The sequence below is a fragment of the Erythrolamprus reginae genome, chromosome 9 (assembly GCF_031021105.1).
Source record: "Erythrolamprus reginae isolate rEryReg1 chromosome 9, rEryReg1.hap1, whole genome shotgun sequence".
NCBI lineage: Eukaryota > Metazoa > Chordata > Lepidosauria > Squamata > Dipsadidae > Erythrolamprus > Erythrolamprus reginae.
In genome coordinates, this window is record NC_091958.1 from 44,560,840 (window position 1) to 44,581,251 (window position 20,412).

Sequence of the window (20,412 nt, forward strand, 5' to 3'; positions counted from 1 at the left end):
CCTTAAAAACTCTTCTTTGCTGAACCTTGTTTAACCCTTTAACATATTTAAATGTTTCGATCATGTCCCCCCCTTTCCCTTCTGTCCTCCAGACATGATTGCTGCGAGAGCAATCATGGGCTTCCCTAAATATGCCCATATCACACCAACACTCAGCAGTCTGCATTGGTTGCCGATCAGTTTCCGGTCACAATTCAAAGTGTTGGTTATGACCTATAAAGCCCTTCATGGCACCGGGCCAGATTATCTCAGGGACCGCCTTCTGCTGCACGAATCCCAGTGACCAGTTAGGTCCCACAGAGTTGGCCTTCTCCGGGTCCCGTCAACTAAACAATGTCGGTTGGCGGGGCCCAGGGGAAGAGCCTTCTCTGTGGCGGCCCCGACCCTCTGGAACCAACTCCCCCAGAGATTAGAATAGCCCCCACCCTCCTTGCCTTTCGTAAGCTCTTCAAAACCCACCTCTGCCGTCAGGCATGGGGGAATTAAGATAATCTTTCCCCCTAGGCTTCTACAATTTATGCATGGTATGTTTGTATGTATGATTGGTTTTATAACAAGGGTTTTTAGCTGTTTTAGTATTGGATTTTTACATTCTGTTTTTTGTCACTGTTGTTAGTTGCCCCGAGTCCATGGAGAGGGGCGGCATACAAATCCTATCTATCTATCTATCTATCTATCTATCTATCTATCTATCTATCTATCTATCTATCTATCTATCTATCATCTATCTATCTATCTATCTATCTATCTATCATCTATCTATCTATCTATCTATCTATCTATCATCTATCTATCTATCTATCTATCTATCTATCTATCTATCATCTATCTATCTATCTATCTATCATCTATCTATCTATCTATCTATCTATCATCTATCTATCTATCTATCTATCTATCTATCATCTATCTATCTATCTATCATCTATCTATCTATCTATCTATCTATCATCTATCTATCTATCTATCTATCTATCATCTATCTATCTATCTATCTATCTATCTATCATCTATCTATCTATCTATCTATCTATCTATCTATCTATCATCTATCTATCATCTATCTATCTATCTATCTATCATCTATCTATCTATCTATCTATCTATCTATCTATCATCTATCTATCTATCATCTATCTATCTATCTATCATCTATCTATCTATCTATCTATCTATCATCTATCTATCTATCTATCTATCTATCTATCTATCTATCTATCATCTATCTATCTATCTATCTATCTATCTATCTATCTATCATCTATCTATCATCTATCTATCTATCTATCTATCATCTATCTATCTATCTATCTATCTATCTATCATCTATCTATCTATCTATCTATCTATCATCTATCTATCTATCTCTCTATCATCTATCTATCTATCTATCTATCTATCTATCATCTATCTATCTATCTATCTATCTATCTATCTATCATCTATCTATCTATCTATCTATCATCTATCTATCTATCTATCTATCTATCATCTATCTATCTATCTATCTATCTATCTATCTATCTATCTATCTATCTATCTATCTATCTATCTATACAGATATATATACAGTATATACAGATTGAGTTCATTAAGTCTTTCCTGGTATGTTTTATGCTTAGGACCTTCCATCTTTTTTGTAGCCCGTCTTTGGACCTGTTTAATTTTAGCTTCCTGAAGCCCCGGAGTGTAAAAAACAGCCCAATGGGCAAACCGAAAGTCCATTGTTCCGAATTTCCGGTTTGCTTGTTGGGCAGATTTTTACACTCCGGGAGAACGAAATGGCCGTCCCCAAGGCCAAAAATCAGCTGGCTAGCTCACACATGTACGCTGGAACTGAAGTAGGGCAGCACCTCATGTGATCTCTGATATGGCTGTGCATGCCACCTCTGGCACGTGTGCCATGGGTTCACCATCAAAGGTTTAGAAGCTTGTAAGATATCAAGGCCCATGTGGGAAAAGGAATTTGGAGTTCCATCTGAAGATGTCGGCTTTCTCATACCACCACTAGCCACTGCTCCAGCCTTACCTGTGCCCAACTGAGGTTCTTATTGGTGAGGTGGTAATGGACCATCCCCTGGTGTTCATGCTTCAGGATGCTCCCTGGAAGTGGGGAAAAAAGAAGATACAGGGGTACCTCTACTTAAGAACGCCTCTACTTAAGAATTTTTTCTAAATAAGAACCGTGTGTTCAAGATTTTTTGGCCTTTTCTCAAGAACCATTTTCTACTTAAGAACCTAAGCCTGGAAAAATTTCCCACGAAATTTGAGAGCGGTGCGAAGGCCCAGCCAGTTTCCTGCCATTCCCCCTTTAATCCCAGCCATCTCGGGCTTTTCTGGGCTGCCAGAGGAGCCTTTCAGTGGTGCTTAAGGAGGCTTTGGCAGTCCAGAGAGAACGAAGCATTTTCCTTTCTCTGGGCGCTTGGAGAGGGAATAAACCTCTGCCAGCGCCCAGGGAAAAGAAACACTCCCTTTGCTCTGGGTAGTCCTTCTTTTTTTTTTTCTAAAGCCTTAAAGTTTTGGATTTTTTTGATTCCCCTCACCTCACCTTCTTCCTTCAGCAGCGACTGTCCTCCTCCTCCTCCTCCCACCCAAATTCCAAGCTTTTATTTCTTTCCTAATGGGTTTGCATGCATTATTTGTTTTTATATTGATTCCTATGGGGAAAATTGCTTCTACTTACAAACTTTTCTACTTAAGAACCTGGTCACGGAACGAATTAAGTTCTTAAGTACAGGTACCACTGTACAGCAAAGTCTCCTTCTCGAGACAGCTGCATCCCACCCACCCCCAATCACTCTGCAACCATTCTTAACTGAGGTCAACAATTTGTTGGAAATCTCTGTCCTGGTTTCCTACTTTGCCTTCCAAGGTATCTCTCTGAATTTTAACTCCCCAATTACCATATTTTTCAGAGTATAAGACACACCATAGTTTGGGAGGAGGAAAACAAGGAGGAAAAGTCTGCCTCTGCCTCCCAGTAATTTGCCAAACAGCAAACAGCACAGACATTCACTGTATTTCTGTGCATGTGTGCCTGACCCATAGAAATAGCAAAGAATTGGAGAAATGTTCATTATGGCAGTATATTAACGCCAGAAAGTTTTCTTAAACGTAATCACACTAACTCCTCCCAATGGTTTAAATAGATCTACTCCAAACACGACTAAATCAGGGTTTAACTCAGCTGCCTTATCTCAATACTAGACAGGACACTGTTACTTTTCAGACTATACTTGTACAGTCTTAAGTCTTGTATTAGTTTTGTATAAATTTGCATCTTTACACAGGATTTCACTTGCTGCACAAGCGCAGAAGCCAAATCTTGTGCCGACGGGTGCGCACCCAGGGGTGGGCAGCAGCCACCAGCAGAAATGAAGATGCGTGCGCAGCTCCAGTTGATCGGCAGCTGTCACTTCCTGGATTACTGGTCTCATTTCGGACCAGAATATCTCCGGGACCGCCTTCTGCCGCATGAATCCCAGCGACTGGTTAGGTCCCACAGAGTTGGCCTTCTCCGGGTCCCGTCGACTAAACAATGTCATTTGGCGGGACCCAGGAGAAGAGCCTTCTCTGTGGCGGCCCCGACCCTCTGGAACCAGCTCCCCCCAGATATCAGAGTTGCCCCCACCCTCCCTGCCTTTCGCAAGCTCCTTAAAACCCACCTCTGTCGTCAGGCATGGGGGAATTGAAATGTTTTTCCCCCTTCCCCCTAGGCTTATAGAATTTATACATGTTATGCTTGTATGTATGATTGGTCTCTTAAATTGGGGTTTTTTAGATTGTTTTTAATATTAGATTTGTTACATTGTTTTCTTTATTGTTGTTAGCCGCCCCGAGTCTTCGGAGAGGGGCGGCATACAAATCTAAATAAACTAAACTAACTAAACCAAATCTCCTTTTTTTCCCTGCTGCTGTTGCTGCTGCGTCTGTGCTCCTTGCTTTTTTCCTCTTTCCACCTTCCTGGCCTCAGACGAGCTTCCCTCTCTCCTGCCTGACTCCACTCCAACCTCATGCGGCCACCTCCCACCTGAGGTGCAAGCAGAAGGCATGGGTGGAAGTGGTGCCGGCAGCATTTATCCTTCTGCCAGCACCCATTCGCCTAGCTACCCAGCCTGAGGCGGGGGGGGGGGACTCAGGAAACACGAAGCAAATTGTTACCCCAGCGAGCGACACTGGTGGGGTTGTAAGTCAAGGACTTAACAGTTCACTTAAACGATGATGATCGTTCAAGCCACTCCCACCTGATCACATGGCCGGCAAGCCACTCCTAACCGGTCACATGACCATTAAGCCACACCCAGAAAATAAGCCACACCCACAGCATGGCAGTAAAAAGTTTGGCTGCCCATTACTGTGCGCACCCACCTGCAATGGGCGCAGGGGGCGCACCAGTAGTGCTGAAGACGGCAGGCCTTCTCTGCATACAACATAAGGTCATAAGGACCACCTGTAGATGGAAGGCCGGTCTGATACGGGCATCTGGAAGACTAGCTGGCTTACCGGGAAATGTCTTCTCCACAAAGGCCTTGAAGTCTTCTACTTGGCCTTCTTCATCACAGTGGGTTTTGGCCAGCAGGGTATATCCACTGCCAAACTTGCTCTTCAGGTGCTGGGGGCTGCCCAGGCATTTGAACTGCCCGTTGACCATGATCGCCAAGCGGGTGCATAGGGCTTCACATTCTTCCATGCTGCAGGAGAAAGACATAGACATTAGAATGGCAAGCGCAAGACCCAGAGTCCACCCAGTCACTCGATCATGAGCTGAGGGGCATATAAGTTTAATCAATCAATCAATCCATCCATCCATAAAGACTTGTAGGTGTTGTGGTTGGCTCGTAGCCAAGCCCTCTGGCAACGGACTTTGAGCCTGATGAACTGGGGTCATCTGGGCATGGTTGGCCTGTGTGGCTGGCGGAGGAGTCAGCGAGGCAGAGTCTGAGTGTGAGGAACCTACAGAGGCTATAGAACCTCCCAACTGGGGCTTTGCCAGGGTCTGAATGTACAGGTGAGAAGGATACACGGGAGGCAGGAGCAGTTAAGGAAGCTCAGAAAGAGGAAGTGAGCTCAGCTGTGCACAGTCTGCACTCCCCAAGAGTATAGAAGGGAGAAGTTTGGAGGGTGCTCTTTGGAAGAAGCCCACATTCATGCCTCCGAAGGAGTAGAGTCTGTGATGTTCTGCCGGCGTGTCTCAACCGCCCGAAATTACAGGGTAATTAGTCCAGGAAGACACACACCACGCGATAAAAGGAAAACCCAAAAGTTTTTATAAACAGAAAAAGAGAAACAACTCCCTTTTTAAATGTCAAAGGGATTTTTCTGGTACACACAAGGCACAGGTTAAATGCAGTCCAATTGCTCACCCAGGAACTGGGAAATTGAGTCCAATTCTAAAGTCCAGAGAGTCCACACACAATCCTGAACAGCAAAAACCACAATTTTGACGAAACAATGAATCAGATAAACTGCCATGAGGCTAAAACACCAGGCTGCACTTTTATCTGTAGCACTAATTACAGCAGCCCCACCCAACCACAGATGGCCTCATTTTCTCTTGTAATAATCCTTCAGTTGTTGTCTCCTATGCATCACTCTACACATGCGTGGATGTGTCATTAATTCTTGTTCAGAATCCAGGAATGATACAGATGATTGATCTCCTCCTGGGCTGTCGGCCAAACTCCCTTCTTTCCTGTCACTCACGCTTCCTTGGTCAGAGGAGACTTCGTCGTCAGATTCTACTGGGAGCAAAACAGGCCTGCGGCATGTAGATGTCTCCCCCACATCCACCTGCACATTCCTGGGCCAGAGCTAACCACAACACTGCGAAGAATGTTTTTGCCTGACAAACCTGGATAATGTACTGGATATTTATGGGGTTAATAATATTGTAAGAAGACTTTTGGCTGAGAAGCAAGTGTGTGTGACTTTATCTTATCAAGTTGGCCTCACGCCTGGATTTTAGCAGGGGAAAAGACATTGTTTTGGTTTGCGTTTGTGAAGTTTAATGGAACGTCTCGGAAAAAGATTCTTGTTTTCTTTGAAATCTCTGTGTGTGTGAGTTTTCATTTGGGGCTAATTACGGACAGCTGCCGTGCAAGACAGAACAGTAGGCACAGTGAATCCTAGAGTCGACAGTTAGAAAAAGAATCAGGTTTGAGTGGCTGACAGTATCCTACGGTGGGGCTGGCCCATTCCCAGGAATTCCTAGGAATTCTGCACTGTTTATAAATTAATAACAGAAACAGAAAAAAAGGATCCAAACACAAAGATACTTATAGTATCCAAAAAAACTCCAAACAAGCCTATAACTAGTACTTATACTATGTTGTGGTTAGCTCTGGCCCTGCTCCTGCCCCAAGGACTGTGGATGTGGGGGAGACATCCACATGCTGCAGGCCTGTTTTGCCCCCAGTGGAATCTGATGATGAAGGCTCCTCTGACCAAGAAGACATGAGTGACAGGGAGGAGGAGAGTGTGGCAGACAGCTCAGAAGGAGATCAATTATCTAGCTCCTCCTTGGATTCAGAACAAGAGTTAATGATACAGCCACGCATGAGGAGAGCGATGCATAGGCAACAACAACCGAGAGATTATTATCAAAGAAAATGAGGCCACCTGTGGTTGGGTGGGGCTGTGGTAATTAGTGAGGCTGCTATAAATAGCAGCCTGTGGGTTTGCCCATTGTGGAGGATTATCTGATCATTGTGTTTCGTGACTGCTTTACTGACTTTCACCTTTTGTGTGCTGATTTTTCCCCGCTTTGAAACTAAACCAGAGCAAAGTGTGTTTCACTTTGTGAAAGAAGAAGGACTGTGAATTGCCTCACAGCTGCAAGCTAAGTATCACAGAACTGATAAGGGACTTGTACAAATTACCAGTTTGTTTGGAGACGAGTGCTCTTTGCTATACAAAAAGAGGGCTTAGTTTAAGTGAATTGTCATTATAAAGAACATTGTTTTGAATTTTCAAACGTGTGTGTGTCTGAAATTTGTACCTGTGAATTTTCGGGAGGAGTCTACCAGAGAGCCCGACAGAACATACTAGTACTTAGTATTAGTACTTAGTACCAAGACAGACCCGGTTCATCCTCTTCAGAATCTGTGACTAACTGACCCGGTCGTGAACCACTCACAACATTTAATAAAATAAGTAAAACCAATAGCAACAGCATTTATTCATAATATAATGTTACAACGTAAATAATCCAAGTGTCTTTGCATATGTGTGTATATTCATAGGTCTGTATACATATAATATGTTAACATATTTATATACACACACATATTTATACACACACACAAAACACATTTTTCTCCAACCCACTTAGACTGCATTGCCAAATTTAAGCTTCCCAGTACCCCAAAACAGGGACACATGACTATTTGGTATAGAATACAGTGGAACCTCGACATATGAGCAGCTCTACTTACGAGCTACTCGAGATAAGAGCTGGGAGGGGAGCGACATTTTTGTTCGCCTCCCGAGCTCACATTCGGGATACGAGCGCCAAGGAGCTGTCTCCTGAAGCCGAATGCTAACTTCCGCGTTCGGCTTCAGGAGACAGCTCCTTGGCGCTCGTATCCCGCGCGCCGCTTCGCAGCTGTCTCCTGAAGCCGAACGCGGAAGTGAGCATTCGGCTTCAGGAGACAGCTGCGAAGCGGCGCGCGTGTTTTAAAAGGTTGCAGCCGGCCTGGGGAGCTCGGGGGGGTGCTGGCAAGCCCCCCAGGCCGGCTGCAACCTTTTAAAACACGCGCGCCGCTTCGCAGCTGTCTCCTGAAGCCGAACGCTAACTTCCGCGTTCGGCGGCAGCGGTTTTTTTTGTTGTTGCACGGATTAATTGACTTTACATTGTTTCCTATGGGAAACAATGTTTCGTCATACGAGCATTCCGACTTACGAGCCTCCTTCCGGAACCAATTAGTCTCGTAAGTCGGGGTTCTACTGTATTAAAAAAAATAACCCCAAAGATCCTCTGACCCCACTCTGAGAATTTCTGGAGAATTCTGGGAGTTGAAGTCCACATGTCTTAAAGTACGAGCCAAAGTTGAGAAATATTGGCCTAGAGCAGTGGTTTTCAGCCTTTCTAATGCCGCGACCCCTTAATACAGTTCCTCAAGATCAAAAGCAACATGAGAAAATATTATTTTACTGAAAGAGTAGTAGATCCTTGGAACAAACTTCCAGCAGACGTGGTAGATAAATCCACAGTAACTGAATTGAAACATGCCTGGGATAAACATATATCCATCCTAAGATAAAATACAGAAAATAATATAAGGGCAGACTAGATGGACCATGAGGTCTTTTTCTGCCGTCAGACTTCTATGTTTCTATGTTTCTCATGTTGTGGTGACTCCCAACCATAAGTCTAGCGCCAATTCTCCCAATAGAGTTTGAAGCTGATTGGCAAGAAGGTCAAAGGGACACCCCCACTGTAAACGCCCGATTGGTCAGATTATAAAAATATGTCCCAAGGCGCCAGAATAGAAGTTTTAGTTCCTAACCCCATGGGAAATTTGTCTTTTCCCATGGTCTTAGGTGACCTCTGTGAAATGGTCATTCGACTCCCAAAGGGGTCCCGAAACCCAAGTTGAGAACCACTGGCCTAAAGGTTGACAGAAATCCATATCTTCCCCCAGGGAGATGGAAGACAAGAGAAAGAGGCCCAACCTGTGAGAAGTGATAATGATGGACTTGCCACACTCCCGTGTCCGAGCGACCGCATCCCATAATAGGCGCCTGGCCACAGGGTCCATGCCAGTGGAAGGTTCATCCAGGAATACCACAGGAGGTCCACCAATGAGAGAAATTCCTGCACTCAGTTTCCGCTTGTTCCCACCACTGTAGAGATGGAGGAGAAAGAGTGAATAAGAGTGATGGGGCCTCCATGGGGCCACCAACCATTTCGAATCATTTATTTATTTATTTTATGTATTAATTAGATTTGTATGCCACCCCATTCCGTAGACTCGGGGCGGCTAACAACAGTAAAAAACAATATAAACAAATCTAATATTAAAAATAATTTAAAAACCCCAATTTAAGAAACCAATCATACATACAAACATACCATGCATAAATTTTGTAGGCCTAGGGGGAAGGGAATATCTCAATTCCCCCATGCCTGATGACAGAGGTGGGTTTTAAGGACCTTGCGAAAGGCAAGGAGGGTGGGGGCAACTCTGATATCTGGGGGGAGTTGGTTCCAGAGGGTTGGGGCCACCACAGAGAAGGCTCTTCCCTTGGGTCGTGCCAGATGACATTGTTTAGTCGACGGGACCCGGAGAAGGCCCACTCTGTGGGACCTAACGGGTTGCTGGGATTCGTGCGGCAGAAGACGGTCCCGGAGATATTCTGGTCCGGTGCCATGAAGGGCTTTATAGGTCATAACCAACACTTTGAATTGGGACCGGAAACTGATCGGCAACCAATGCAGACTGCAGAGTGTTGGTGTAACATGGGCATATTTAGAAAAGCCCATGATTGCTCTCGCAGCTGCATTCTGCACGATCTGAAGTTTCCGAACACTTTTCAAAGGTAGCCCCATGTAGAGAGCGTTACAGTAGTCAAGCCTCGAGGTGATGAGGGCATGAGTGACTGTGAGCAGTGAGTCCCGGTCCAAATAGGGCCGCAACTGGTGCACCAGGCAGACTTGGGCAAACGCCCCCCTCGCCACAGCTGAAAGATGTTTCTCTAATGTGAGCATGAAACAAAGCCCCCGCTCCCACTTTGTCCCACCTCCCAACGTGGATGAGGGCAGGAGGCGAAGCTACCTCTGGTTCAGGAGGCTTCTCACCTGTATGTGCGGATGAGTTTATTGGCGTGAGGTTCTAAGAGCAACCCGCGAAGCATGTTCTCCACACAGCTGCCGATGTAGCATTCGGGGATGCCCCGCAGTCGGGCGTACATGCTCAAGGTCTCCCTTCCAGTCATGTGATCCAAAAGGGCATCGAATTGAGGGCAGTAGCCAATCCGCTGCTGGACCTGAAGGCAGATCAAATGAAATGGAGGAGAACATTTCCAGCCTGCCTGCTTATGATGGTTCCAATTAGCCTAGTATGGAGGTGAACGGTGGACAACTAGCTCCATAGCTAGTAGCCACCAGGATGCTTCTCCAAACCAGCTTGGAGGACTCAAGTGAAGACCCAGATTTAAGGTCCTTGTTCAGACACAAGCCACAAACACACTTTTGCCCTGGTTTAGTTTCACAACGGGGAAAAATAAGCAACAATTCCCACTTAGACTCTTTGAGCGTTTATAAGGTGTTGTGGTTAGCTCTGGCCCAGCTCCTGCCCCAAGGATTGTGGATGTGGGGGAGACATCCACATGCTGCAGGCCTGTTTTGCCCCCGGTGGAATCTGATGATGAAGGCTCCTCTGACCAAGAAGACATGAGTGACAGGGAGGAGGAGAGTGTGGCAGACAGCTCAGAAGGAGATCAAGTATCTCTCTCCTCCTTGGATTCGGAACAAGAGTTAATGATACAGCCACGCATGCGGAGAGCGATGCATAGCCAACAACAACTGAGAGAGTATTATCAAAGAAAATGAGGCCACCTGTGGTTGGGTGGGGCTGTGGTAATTAGTGAGGCTGCTATAAAGAGCAGCCTGTGGGTTTGGCCATTGTGGAGGATTATCTGATCTTGTTTTGTGACTGCTTTACTGACTTTTTGTGTGCTGATTTTTCCCCGTTGTGAAACTAAACCAGTGCAAAGTGTGTTTCACTTTGTGAAAAAAGAAGGACTGTGGATTGCCTCACAGCTGCAAGCTAAGTATCACAGAACTGATAAGGGACTTGTACAAATTACCAGTTTGTTTGGAGACAAGTGCTCTTTGCTATACCAAAAGAGGGCTTGGTTTAAGTGAATTGTCATTATAAAGAACTTTGTGTTGAATTTTCAAACGTGGGTGTGTCTGAAATTGTACCTGTGCATTTGTGGGAGGATTCTACCAGAGAGCCCGACAGAACATAAGGTAGACATGTAAGCAAGAAAACCAGCAAGCTAGAAGGATCCTAGCTGCACCTAGCAGTTGTGCCCTCTCCTTCCAAATGCTCAATGTTTGTTTATGAGGGCTTGGGAGGAATGCACTTTGTCAAGAAATTAACAACAACCAGAAAGGAGAACAGAGAGTGTTCCGTATATCCCTCACCCTCAAGGCGTTTTGGGCTCCTGGGAACTTCCCAAGAATGAGCTCAAATCAAGGTTGCAAAATGGGCGACTGCTGTAAATGGCCCTTGAATGATGTACTGGAATTCATACCCCAAAGCATCAAAGGAGGACTGTTTTGTCCCTGCTAAGAACGTAGCAAAACACACATTTTGTTCAAACTTATTTTTAATCAATAACTGACTACTAAGAACTGTCTGCCCCCATTTTTCACCCATTTTTTGGTAAAAAAATGGGGGGGGCAGAGGCTTGGGAGGCCTGTAGAGAGCTCCTGGGGGCTGGGTGTTCTGCCGGCGTGTCTCAACCGCCCGTAATTACAGGGTAATTAGTCCAGGAAGACACACACCACACGATAAAAGGAAAACTCAAAAGTTTTTATAAACAGAAAAACAGAAACAGCTCCCTTTTTAAATGTCAAAGGGATTTTCTGGTACACACAAGGCACAGGTTAAATGCAGTCCAGTTGCTCACCCAGGAACTGGGAAATTGAGTCCAATTCTAAAGTCCAGAGAGTCCACACACACAATCCTGAAGAGCAAAAACCACGATCTTGATGAAACAATGAATCAGATAAACTGCCATGAGGCTAAAACACCAGGCTGCACTTTTATCTCTAGCACTAATTACAGCAGCCCCAGCCAACCACAGGTGGCCTCATTTTCTCTTGTAATAATCCTTCAGTTGTTGTCTCCTATGCATTACTCTACGCATGCGTGGATGTGTCATTAATTCTTGTTCAGAATCCAGGGAGGATGCAGATGACTGATCTCCTCCTGGGCTGTCTGCCAAACTCCCCTCTTCCCTGTCACTCACAGGAAAAAATGCTCCCATTTTTAGGAAAAAGAAGAGAGCCATTTTTTGCAAAAATGGGACTTTCCCACCCTCTTTGTAGGGGGAAAAGGTGAGCCTTATATCTGAAAAACACGGTACTATGTGTTCACAGCAGACAATTACTCATTGCCCCCAGAGAGAAATATCTGCCTCTACTTAGGATTGAAGTCTATAGCCTCTTTATTAGGAGGGAGAGCTCCACCTTTGGGCCAGTACGTTGCTCTGTCTCAACTCTCCCATTGTTCTTTCCAGCCCAGATAATTATCAGTAATTGATCCCCAATAAAGACTCGAAAGCAAAGTCACTATGTATATTCGTCTATTTACAAAGAAACGTGCTGGAAACAGCAATGAAATCATAGGAATGTCAGTCCGATTGCCAAAAGTCCACCATTATCAACAAGCGTCCACCAGAAGGTAATAAATTCAAGTCATTAGTTTTCGGCATTGACAGGTTCTCACAAGTGCCTCCAAAAACCAGGATTTCAGGACTGCAGAAAGATTTAAGAGAGAGACACTTCCGCTGCTAGTTCTCTCTCTCCATATAGGAACGTTGAATTTCTGCACCGTTTCCCATTATCCTCCCTTTTATACTTTCAGTGATGATAAGCTGTGCATAGAAGTATTGAACACCTAGATCTACATTGCTGGAGATATTCTTGTCTCCCTCGCATTCTTCTTACCCTAGCGTCTAATATTGGGTCCACAATATCCCCCTCCTCATCTGACTCCACCATTACCACAGTTGGGGGTTCTGCAGTCTCTGGGGGTTCCCCAGGCCCTAACTCTCCCTCACTCTCACTTTCTGATTCCTTTGGTAAACACACTGGTCTATGATACCCAGAGGGACCCAGTTCATTCTCTTCAAAATCTGTGACCCAAGGAGCCAGATGTGAGTCAACCGCAACACCCATTACCTTTTTGATATTGGCCAGGATGCTGTGTCCATCCACATAGGCATCTCCCGACGTGATGCTCTCATCTCCAGTTAGCATCTTGAAGGTCGTGGTTTTGCCTGCCCCGTTGAAACCCAGAAGACCAAAACATTCTCCTTTGCTGACGGCAAGAGAGATTCTGTCCACAGCCAGACAAGAATCCCTGCTACTATACACCTGGGAAAAGAAAAGTGGGAAAGAAAAAAGAAACAATGGTGGCAGATATAAAACACACAAAAGCTGGCTTATACGGGTAGTGATTTCTGACAGTCTCAAAATGGGTGAACAGTGCAGTCAGGCGGTAGGGAAAGCAAGTAGGATGCTTGGCTGCATAGCTAGAGGTATAACAAGCAGGAAGAGGGAGATTGTGATCGCGCTATATAGAGCGCTGGTGAGACCACACTTGGAATACTGTGTTCAGTTCTGGAGACCTCACCTACAAAAAGATATCGACAAAATTGAATCGGTCCAAAGACGGGCTACAAGAATGGTGGAAGGTCTTAAGCATAAAACGTATCAGGAAAGACTTAATGAACTCAATCTGTATAGTCTGGAGGACAGAAGGAAAAGGGGGGACATGATCGAAACATTTAAATATGTCAAAGGGTTAAATAAGGTTCAGGAGGGAAGTGTTTTTAATAGGAAAGTGAACACAAGAACAAGGGGACACAATCTGAAGTTAGTTGGGGGAAAGATCAAAAGCAACATGAGAAAATATTATGTTACTGAAAGAGTAGTAGATCCTTGGAACAAACTTCCAGCAGACGTGGTTGATAAATCCACAGTAACTGAATTTGAACATACCTGGGATAAACATATATCCATCCTAAGATAAAATACAGGAAATAGTATAAGGGCAGACTAGATGGATCATGAGGTCTTTTTCTGCCGTCAGTCTTCTATGTTTCTATGTTTCTATGAGTAGAGGCAAGACTGGGTGCTCAGCCCTGACACTTGCGTGTCAAACTGCCCAGTATCCTACATTCTAGTTTTGTCATTTGGGTTAAAAGATTTCTTTATCACTCTTAATTTTTTAATTTGTGCTAATTTTACTACAATTACTAATTGTAATTATAATCATTTTCTATCCAATTATAAAACTTCATCCAATAAACATATATCCATCCTAAGATAAAATACAGAAAATAGTATAAGGGCAGATTAGATGGACCATGAGGTCTTTTTCTGCCGTCAGTCTTCTATGTTTCTATGTTTCTAATATTACTCGTTATCATTTACTTTAATTATTGTAGACTTATAAATAATCATTTACTATTATGTGCTATTGGGGCCGGTGGTGTAGTCAGACTGGGTTTGGCATTTTTATCCTGGGATAGGTAGATGTGGTTGTTTGATGCTCATCTCAGGATGTAAGCCATTCCAAGTCAAGCTGCCTTTGGCAATTGTCTGATGAATTTATTAATGCCGATGGCATTCCAGCGGTGCTACTTTTATTGTTATCCATTGTTGTTTCATTGGTTATTACAGTGATGGTGAACCCGTTTTGGTTCCCGTGCCAAAAGAGAGCGTGTGTTTATGTGTGTGTGTTTGTGTGTGCTAGCATGCATGCGTGCCCACACCTCTTCCCTCCGCCCACGCATATTTCATCTACCTTGGTAAGCTCTTTAATCACCAGAGGACTATTCAGAGAAGAAATTGATGCTACTGGAGATTCAAGAACCTTTTTCCTCTCATCTGCAACATCCCGGTCTTCTGGCAGCACCGGAACCTGGTTTAGCAACATGACCTGTTGAATGGCATGAAAAAAAAATCAAGCAAAGGAGCCACGGTGGCGGAGTGGTTAGGGTGCAGTACTGCAGGCTACTTCTACTGACTGCCAGCAGTTTGGCAGTTTGATTCTCACCATGCTCAAGGTTGACTCAGCCTTCTGTCCTTCCACAATGGCTAAAATGAGAACCCAGATTGTTTGGGGGGGAAATGTTTAGTGAGTGCTGTAAAGCGGTATATACCGGTAAGTCTAAGTGCTATTGCCCTTCCTCCCTTCTCCATCCCTCCATCTCTCCATCCCTCCAGCCATCCATCCATCCCTCCCTCCCTCCCTCCATCCCTCCCTTCCTCCCTCCATGCCTCCATCCCTCCCTCCCTCCCTCCATCCACGTGACTATGGGGGATTCTGCCATGGTTGTGTGAAAATCAGCCATGTCCCTTTTTGTAGTACCGTAGTAACTGTGAACAGTGACTAAACGAACTGTCATAAATCAAGGACTAGCTGTCCTCAATATGACTACATTATAGATTTTAATCACTCCCCACCGTTGTATTAACATTATACCGAGAGAGAAATTCTTGGAAGGCTGTTGAGGTCTACTCTAAAGGCTTAGGTAGTTGCAGCTCCTAAGAGGTGCCCATCAACCTTCTCAATTTCTGAACATTCACTGGGTGGTACGGTACTTATACACTTCTAGGCATATTGTTGCATTCTCAAATGCCAACAATTTGCTTTGTTCTCAACAGTTGGAGCCACCTTCTTCATCCGTCATGCAAAATTTGGGTGAGAAACAAGGGTTTTTTTTTCTTATTTACCGCTGCTATGGTGCAATGCGCGCACAACTTTGGGTCGCTGGTATGCATGCACACATGTCCCAGTGAGATTTTGCTTCTGCACATGTGCAGGAAACAAAATATTGCGAGAGGACATGCGCGCACATGAGATTTCAGTGACTTTATTGCTTCCACGCATTGCCAAAATCTCTCATGCGTGTGAGTCCCCTCAGAAGATTTTGCTTTCTGGGCATGCGCAGAAGCAAAATCTTATGGGGACATTCATGCACACATGCTGGCGACACAAAGCTTTGCATAAAGCTCCATTTTTGCTACTGGTACGCAGTGTGGCCCGTGCTGGGTAGCAACCCAATACAGTAGTACCTCTAGATATGAGCTGCTCCACATGCGAGTATTCCAAGTTACGAGCCACGACGAGAGCAAAATTTCTTTTTGACACCCGAGCTCAAATTCGGGATACGAGCCGAGCTTCCACTAGGTGGCACAAGAATCCTTGCTTCTGGTTATCCCAGAGGGGAAAAAGAAAGTCTAAAGCCATTTGTTCCAGATACGAGTTGTTCGACATACGAGCTCCGTTCTGGAACGAATTAAACCCGTATCTAGAGGTACTACTGTACTGGTGGGAAGTTAATGTACACACAATATTGAAGGACTCAGCCAAGAAAGGGATTCCTTGGTGCGAAAGCCTCACCCATTTCCGCCTCCGTCGTATGTCACAAACAATGGTCCTCATTCTCCAGAGAAGGTTCGTCTCAATGAGGAAGAGCAGGAGAAGGAAGGAGAGCCCTTGAGCTGCCATAGCTGTCAAGTATTTCCCAATGCCCGGGTTTTCCCAAGCAAAGTAGTTGGTCTGGTAGGTGATATCTGGAAGAGGGATGAGGAAAGAGAAGATCAGGATAAGAGAAAAGGATTATTTCAGGAGATAGCAACCTTCCGATGGTTGAAGTCTCCACCAAGCTTCTAACTGAGAGCTAAGGATATACAGTGGTACCTCGGTTCTCGACCACAATTCATTCCAGAAGTGTGGCCGAGAACCGATTTGGTTGAGTACCGAATTAATTTATCCCATAGGAAATAATGGAAATGGATTTAATTGGTTCCCAGCCCCTGTTGACTCGCTGGGAACCAATTAAATCTATTTTCTTTATTTCCTATGGGATAAAAAATCTGAGGACCTCTATAAGTGCTCCAAGCTGCAGGAAAGGTGGGGGCGGCTGCAATCCCGGCAGCTTCAGGGGGCTCCTTTCCTCAGTGCTTCGTCTTGTTACCTGTAGGCAGCTGCACCAACTTTCTCCTTCCCGGAGGCGGCAATGGCGGCGGCTTCCCTTCGAGTAGCAACAGCGCCGGGAACGTCACGTAATGAAGGGAAGCTGCTGGAGCGGTGGCAACTGCTGAGATGGCTCCAGCGGCTTCCCTTCATCACGTGACGTTCCCAGTGCTGTTGCTACTCGAAGAGAAGCCGCCACCGTTGCCGCCGCCGGGAAGGGGAAAGTTGGTGCAGCTGCCTACAGGTAACAAGACGAAGCACTGAGGAAAGGAGCCCCCTGAAGCTGCCGGGATTGCAGCCGCCCCCGGCGGTAACATTTCGGATAATGAACAAAATTTTCTGTGGCTGTTCGGTATCTGAATTTTTGTTCGGATACCGAAGGAAATTTTTGCTGAAAATTTTGTTCGGTATCCGAAATGTACGACAACCAAGAGAACCGAGGTACCACTGTATATAATGTTGGGACTCTGGGAAGCTAAAGGTTGACCTCTTTTCAGTTGCTTGATAACATGTGGATAAATTCTGAGTATATCTACACATTTCTTCTACCTTTACTTGGTGGGATGCAACCAACAAGTATGTGAACTAAAAGTTGACGTCTAGAGTCAATGGGCCTCTAGATTTGAGCATTTTAGAAGAACACGAGTGTCCTTGGGAGAAAACCAGCTTTCCTCACCGACCTGAATTCTAAGTCCTCACAAATGCACAGCTGCCATTCTCGATAGAAATTTTGTTAATTAAAACAAACACGAGGCGTCTTTGGTGCTCTCTGAGCTTGGTTGTCTTCTTGCAGATGTTTCATTATCCAAAGTAGGTAGGTAGGTAGGTAGGTATTCATTCATTCATTCATTCATTCATTCATTCATTCATTCATTCATTGGATTTGTATGCCGCCCCTCTCCGCAGACTCGGGGCGGCTAACAACAGTAGCAAAACAGCACATAACAATAATCCAATACTAAAAACAGTTAAAAACCCATTATTATAAAAACCAATCATACATACAGACATACCATGCATAAAATTGTAAAGGCCTAGGGGGAAAGCGTATCTCAATTCCCCCATGCCTGGCGGCAGAGGTGGGTTTTAAGCAGCTTACGAAAGGCAAGGAGGGTGGGGGCAATTCTAATCTCTGGGGGAGTTGGTTCCAGAGGGCCGGGGCCGCCACAGAGAAGGCTCTTCCCCTGGGCCCCGCGACATTGTTTGGTTGATGGGACCCGGAGAAGAACCACTCTGTGGGACCTAACTGGTGCTCAGAGAGTACCAAGAATCCCATGGTAGGCTATTGTCGATTATTGCAATGATACAGAAAACCTATCTTGTCAATAAAGCATCTCATTATTCTGTCTTATTTAAGTTTAATTAGCTGAGCTCTACTCTCTGTGTATCTAGGGTAAAGGTTACTTGCTTATTCAGCTCTTCTATTGTTCTAGCTAAGAGCAAAAGGTTACACTAGCATTCATGTGTTCGCCTACTTGCTTGCTGTATATTAACCTGTTACTAGTTAGCTATCTTTGGGGCAAGTCAATCATTGTAATTGTATACTGAAATATCTCCCCCTGCCCATGTAGTTTTTTGTGTATGATATGACTGTATGTATGTTTTTATATATTGGGGTTCCTTGTTTTTTAGACTTTTTAAATGTATTATTGTTATTTTAGATTCTAACTACAGTAGTATCTCTAGATACGAGTTTAATTCGTTCCAGAAGGGAGCTCGTATGTCGAACAACTCGTATCTGGAACAAATGGCTTTAGACTTTGTTTTTCCCCTCCGAGATAACCAGAAGCAAGGATTCTTGTGCCACCTAGTGGACGCCTGGCTTGTATCCCGAATTTGAGCTCGGGTCTCGAAAAGAAATTTCTCTCCCCTCGTGGCTCGTATCTTGGAATACTCGCATGTGGAGCAGCTCGTATCTAGAGGTACTACTGTATTAGATTTGTCGTTATATATTGTTTTGTATCATTGCTGTAAGCCACCCCGAGTTTACGGAGAGGGGCAGCATACAAATCTAATTATTATTATTATTATTAATAATTTATTATTTATTTATTTATTTATTATTTGGATTTGTATGCCGCCCCTCTCCGAAAACTCGGGGCGGCTCACAACAAGTGAAAAGACAATCCAATACATTAATCCAATTAATTAAAATATTATAAATTTAAGAAAAACCCCTATACTAACATACACACACACAAGCATACCATATATAAATTCAACGTGCCCAGGGGAAGATGTTTAGTTTCCCCATGCCTGACGGCAAAGGTGGGTTTTGAGGAGTTTACGGAAGGCAGGAAGAGTAGGGGCAGTTCTGATCTCCGGGGGGAGTTGGTTCCAGAGAGTCGGTGCCGCCACAGAGAAGGCTCTCCCCCTGGGGCCCGCCAACCAGCATTGTTTAGTTGACGGGACCCGGAGGAGGCCCACTCTGTGGGACCTAATCGGTCGCTGGGATTCGTGCGGCAGAAGGCGGTCTCGGAGATATTCTGGTCCAGTGCCATGAAGGGCTTTAAAGGTCATAACCAACACTTTGTGTATAATAATAATAATAATAATAATAATAATAATAATAATAATAATACAACACAAGAATTTTGTTATAAAAAATAAACTGCAAGTCCAAGAGAGGAGAGCTTCTGAGCACAAGGCTGCTCATTCAAGAGAGACCCAAATTGGACAAACATTGTTCCAGAAATCATGTCTCCATGTCTGTGATTCTACATCCCACAGTCGTTCTCTTCTTTCTCGTCTTCCTCATGCTGCCTCCTCCATCCTTCTCCTCCCTTCTACACCCCCTCTCTCCTCCTTCTCCACTTCTTTCTCTCCACAAGTCCCCCTCCCTTCTAGCACTGATGATGTTCCTTAGTTGGGTCATGAAACATTTGCAAGAAAACCACAAAGCTCAGAACACACCGAGGACCCCTCATTTCAACCCGGAGCCACAAATAGTCTCCTTCGATATTGCCCAAAAAGCCAAGTCTGAGATACTCACTGAATATTTTACAGATGAGCACTGACTCAAACGAAGAAGTGCAGAACTGAATGAACTCATAATTCTGGTAGAACTTGCTGATACTTTGTCCCAAGCAGTAGTTGGGTAGGACTAGGAAGACTTTGTCCAACGTGTTGGAAAGATCCACCATGCCAAGCTCTAGAAGAGAAGATATGTGGGAAGAACAAGTTAACCTCGGTGGCTCAAAGCCGCGGAAACACTTCGGCCAAAGTGACCAAGTCCAAATTCCCTTACCGGGAATGCTCATGATGACGACTGCCAAGAACGTGGCTGTGCCAGAGAAGATGTTGAAGATGGTGAGGCGGGTGTAGGCGGTGGCGGCTATGGAGAAGAAGAAGCTGAGCAGATACATGAGGGGGATGATGGACCAGCCATACAGAAGAAATATCTGCATTACATCCACCAGATGGTTGTCCTGAGTGAACGCTTTGACGTCAAAGGCTTGGAAGATCACCTGGAGAATGACCAACAGAAAATGATGGTTATAGTTTAAGACCCAGAAGGGTCATTTCATCCCAGACCTGTGACTGACCACTCCCTTGTCCTCAGGTGTGGTCACGCAAGAGAATAGGCTTCAAATGCTTCCTTCCTTCCCTCCCCAGATTAGAAAGATAAACAGGAAAAGCAACTTTGCTATCCAACTGCCCAATGAGTTCATAAACACATTCTGGTCTC

The 20,412-nt window shown here is 44.8% G+C and overlaps 1 protein-coding gene across 3 annotated transcripts in view; it reads right to left on the bottom strand.

Moving 5' to 3' along the window:
* Positions 1 to 20,412, bottom strand: part of ABCA3 (ATP binding cassette subfamily A member 3) — a 122,122-nt gene that overhangs the window by 7,108 nt on the left and 94,602 nt on the right. For all 3 annotated transcript variants that reach the window (XM_070761055.1, XM_070761057.1, XM_070761056.1), the window contains 9 exons: positions 19,972 to 20,191; positions 19,717 to 19,875; positions 16,149 to 16,321; positions 14,547 to 14,681; positions 12,917 to 13,111; positions 9,800 to 9,987; positions 8,674 to 8,844; positions 4,504 to 4,691; positions 2,030 to 2,103 (listed from right to left, as the gene is read on the bottom strand). In XM_070761055.1, coding sequence (XP_070617156.1) covers positions 2,030 to 2,103; positions 4,504 to 4,691; positions 8,674 to 8,844; positions 9,800 to 9,987; positions 12,917 to 13,111; positions 14,547 to 14,681; positions 16,149 to 16,321; positions 19,717 to 19,875; positions 19,972 to 20,191 — 1,503 coding nt within the window. The remainder of the gene's footprint in view (positions 1 to 2,029; positions 2,104 to 4,503; positions 4,692 to 8,673; positions 8,845 to 9,799; positions 9,988 to 12,916; positions 13,112 to 14,546; positions 14,682 to 16,148; positions 16,322 to 19,716; positions 19,876 to 19,971; positions 20,192 to 20,412) is intronic.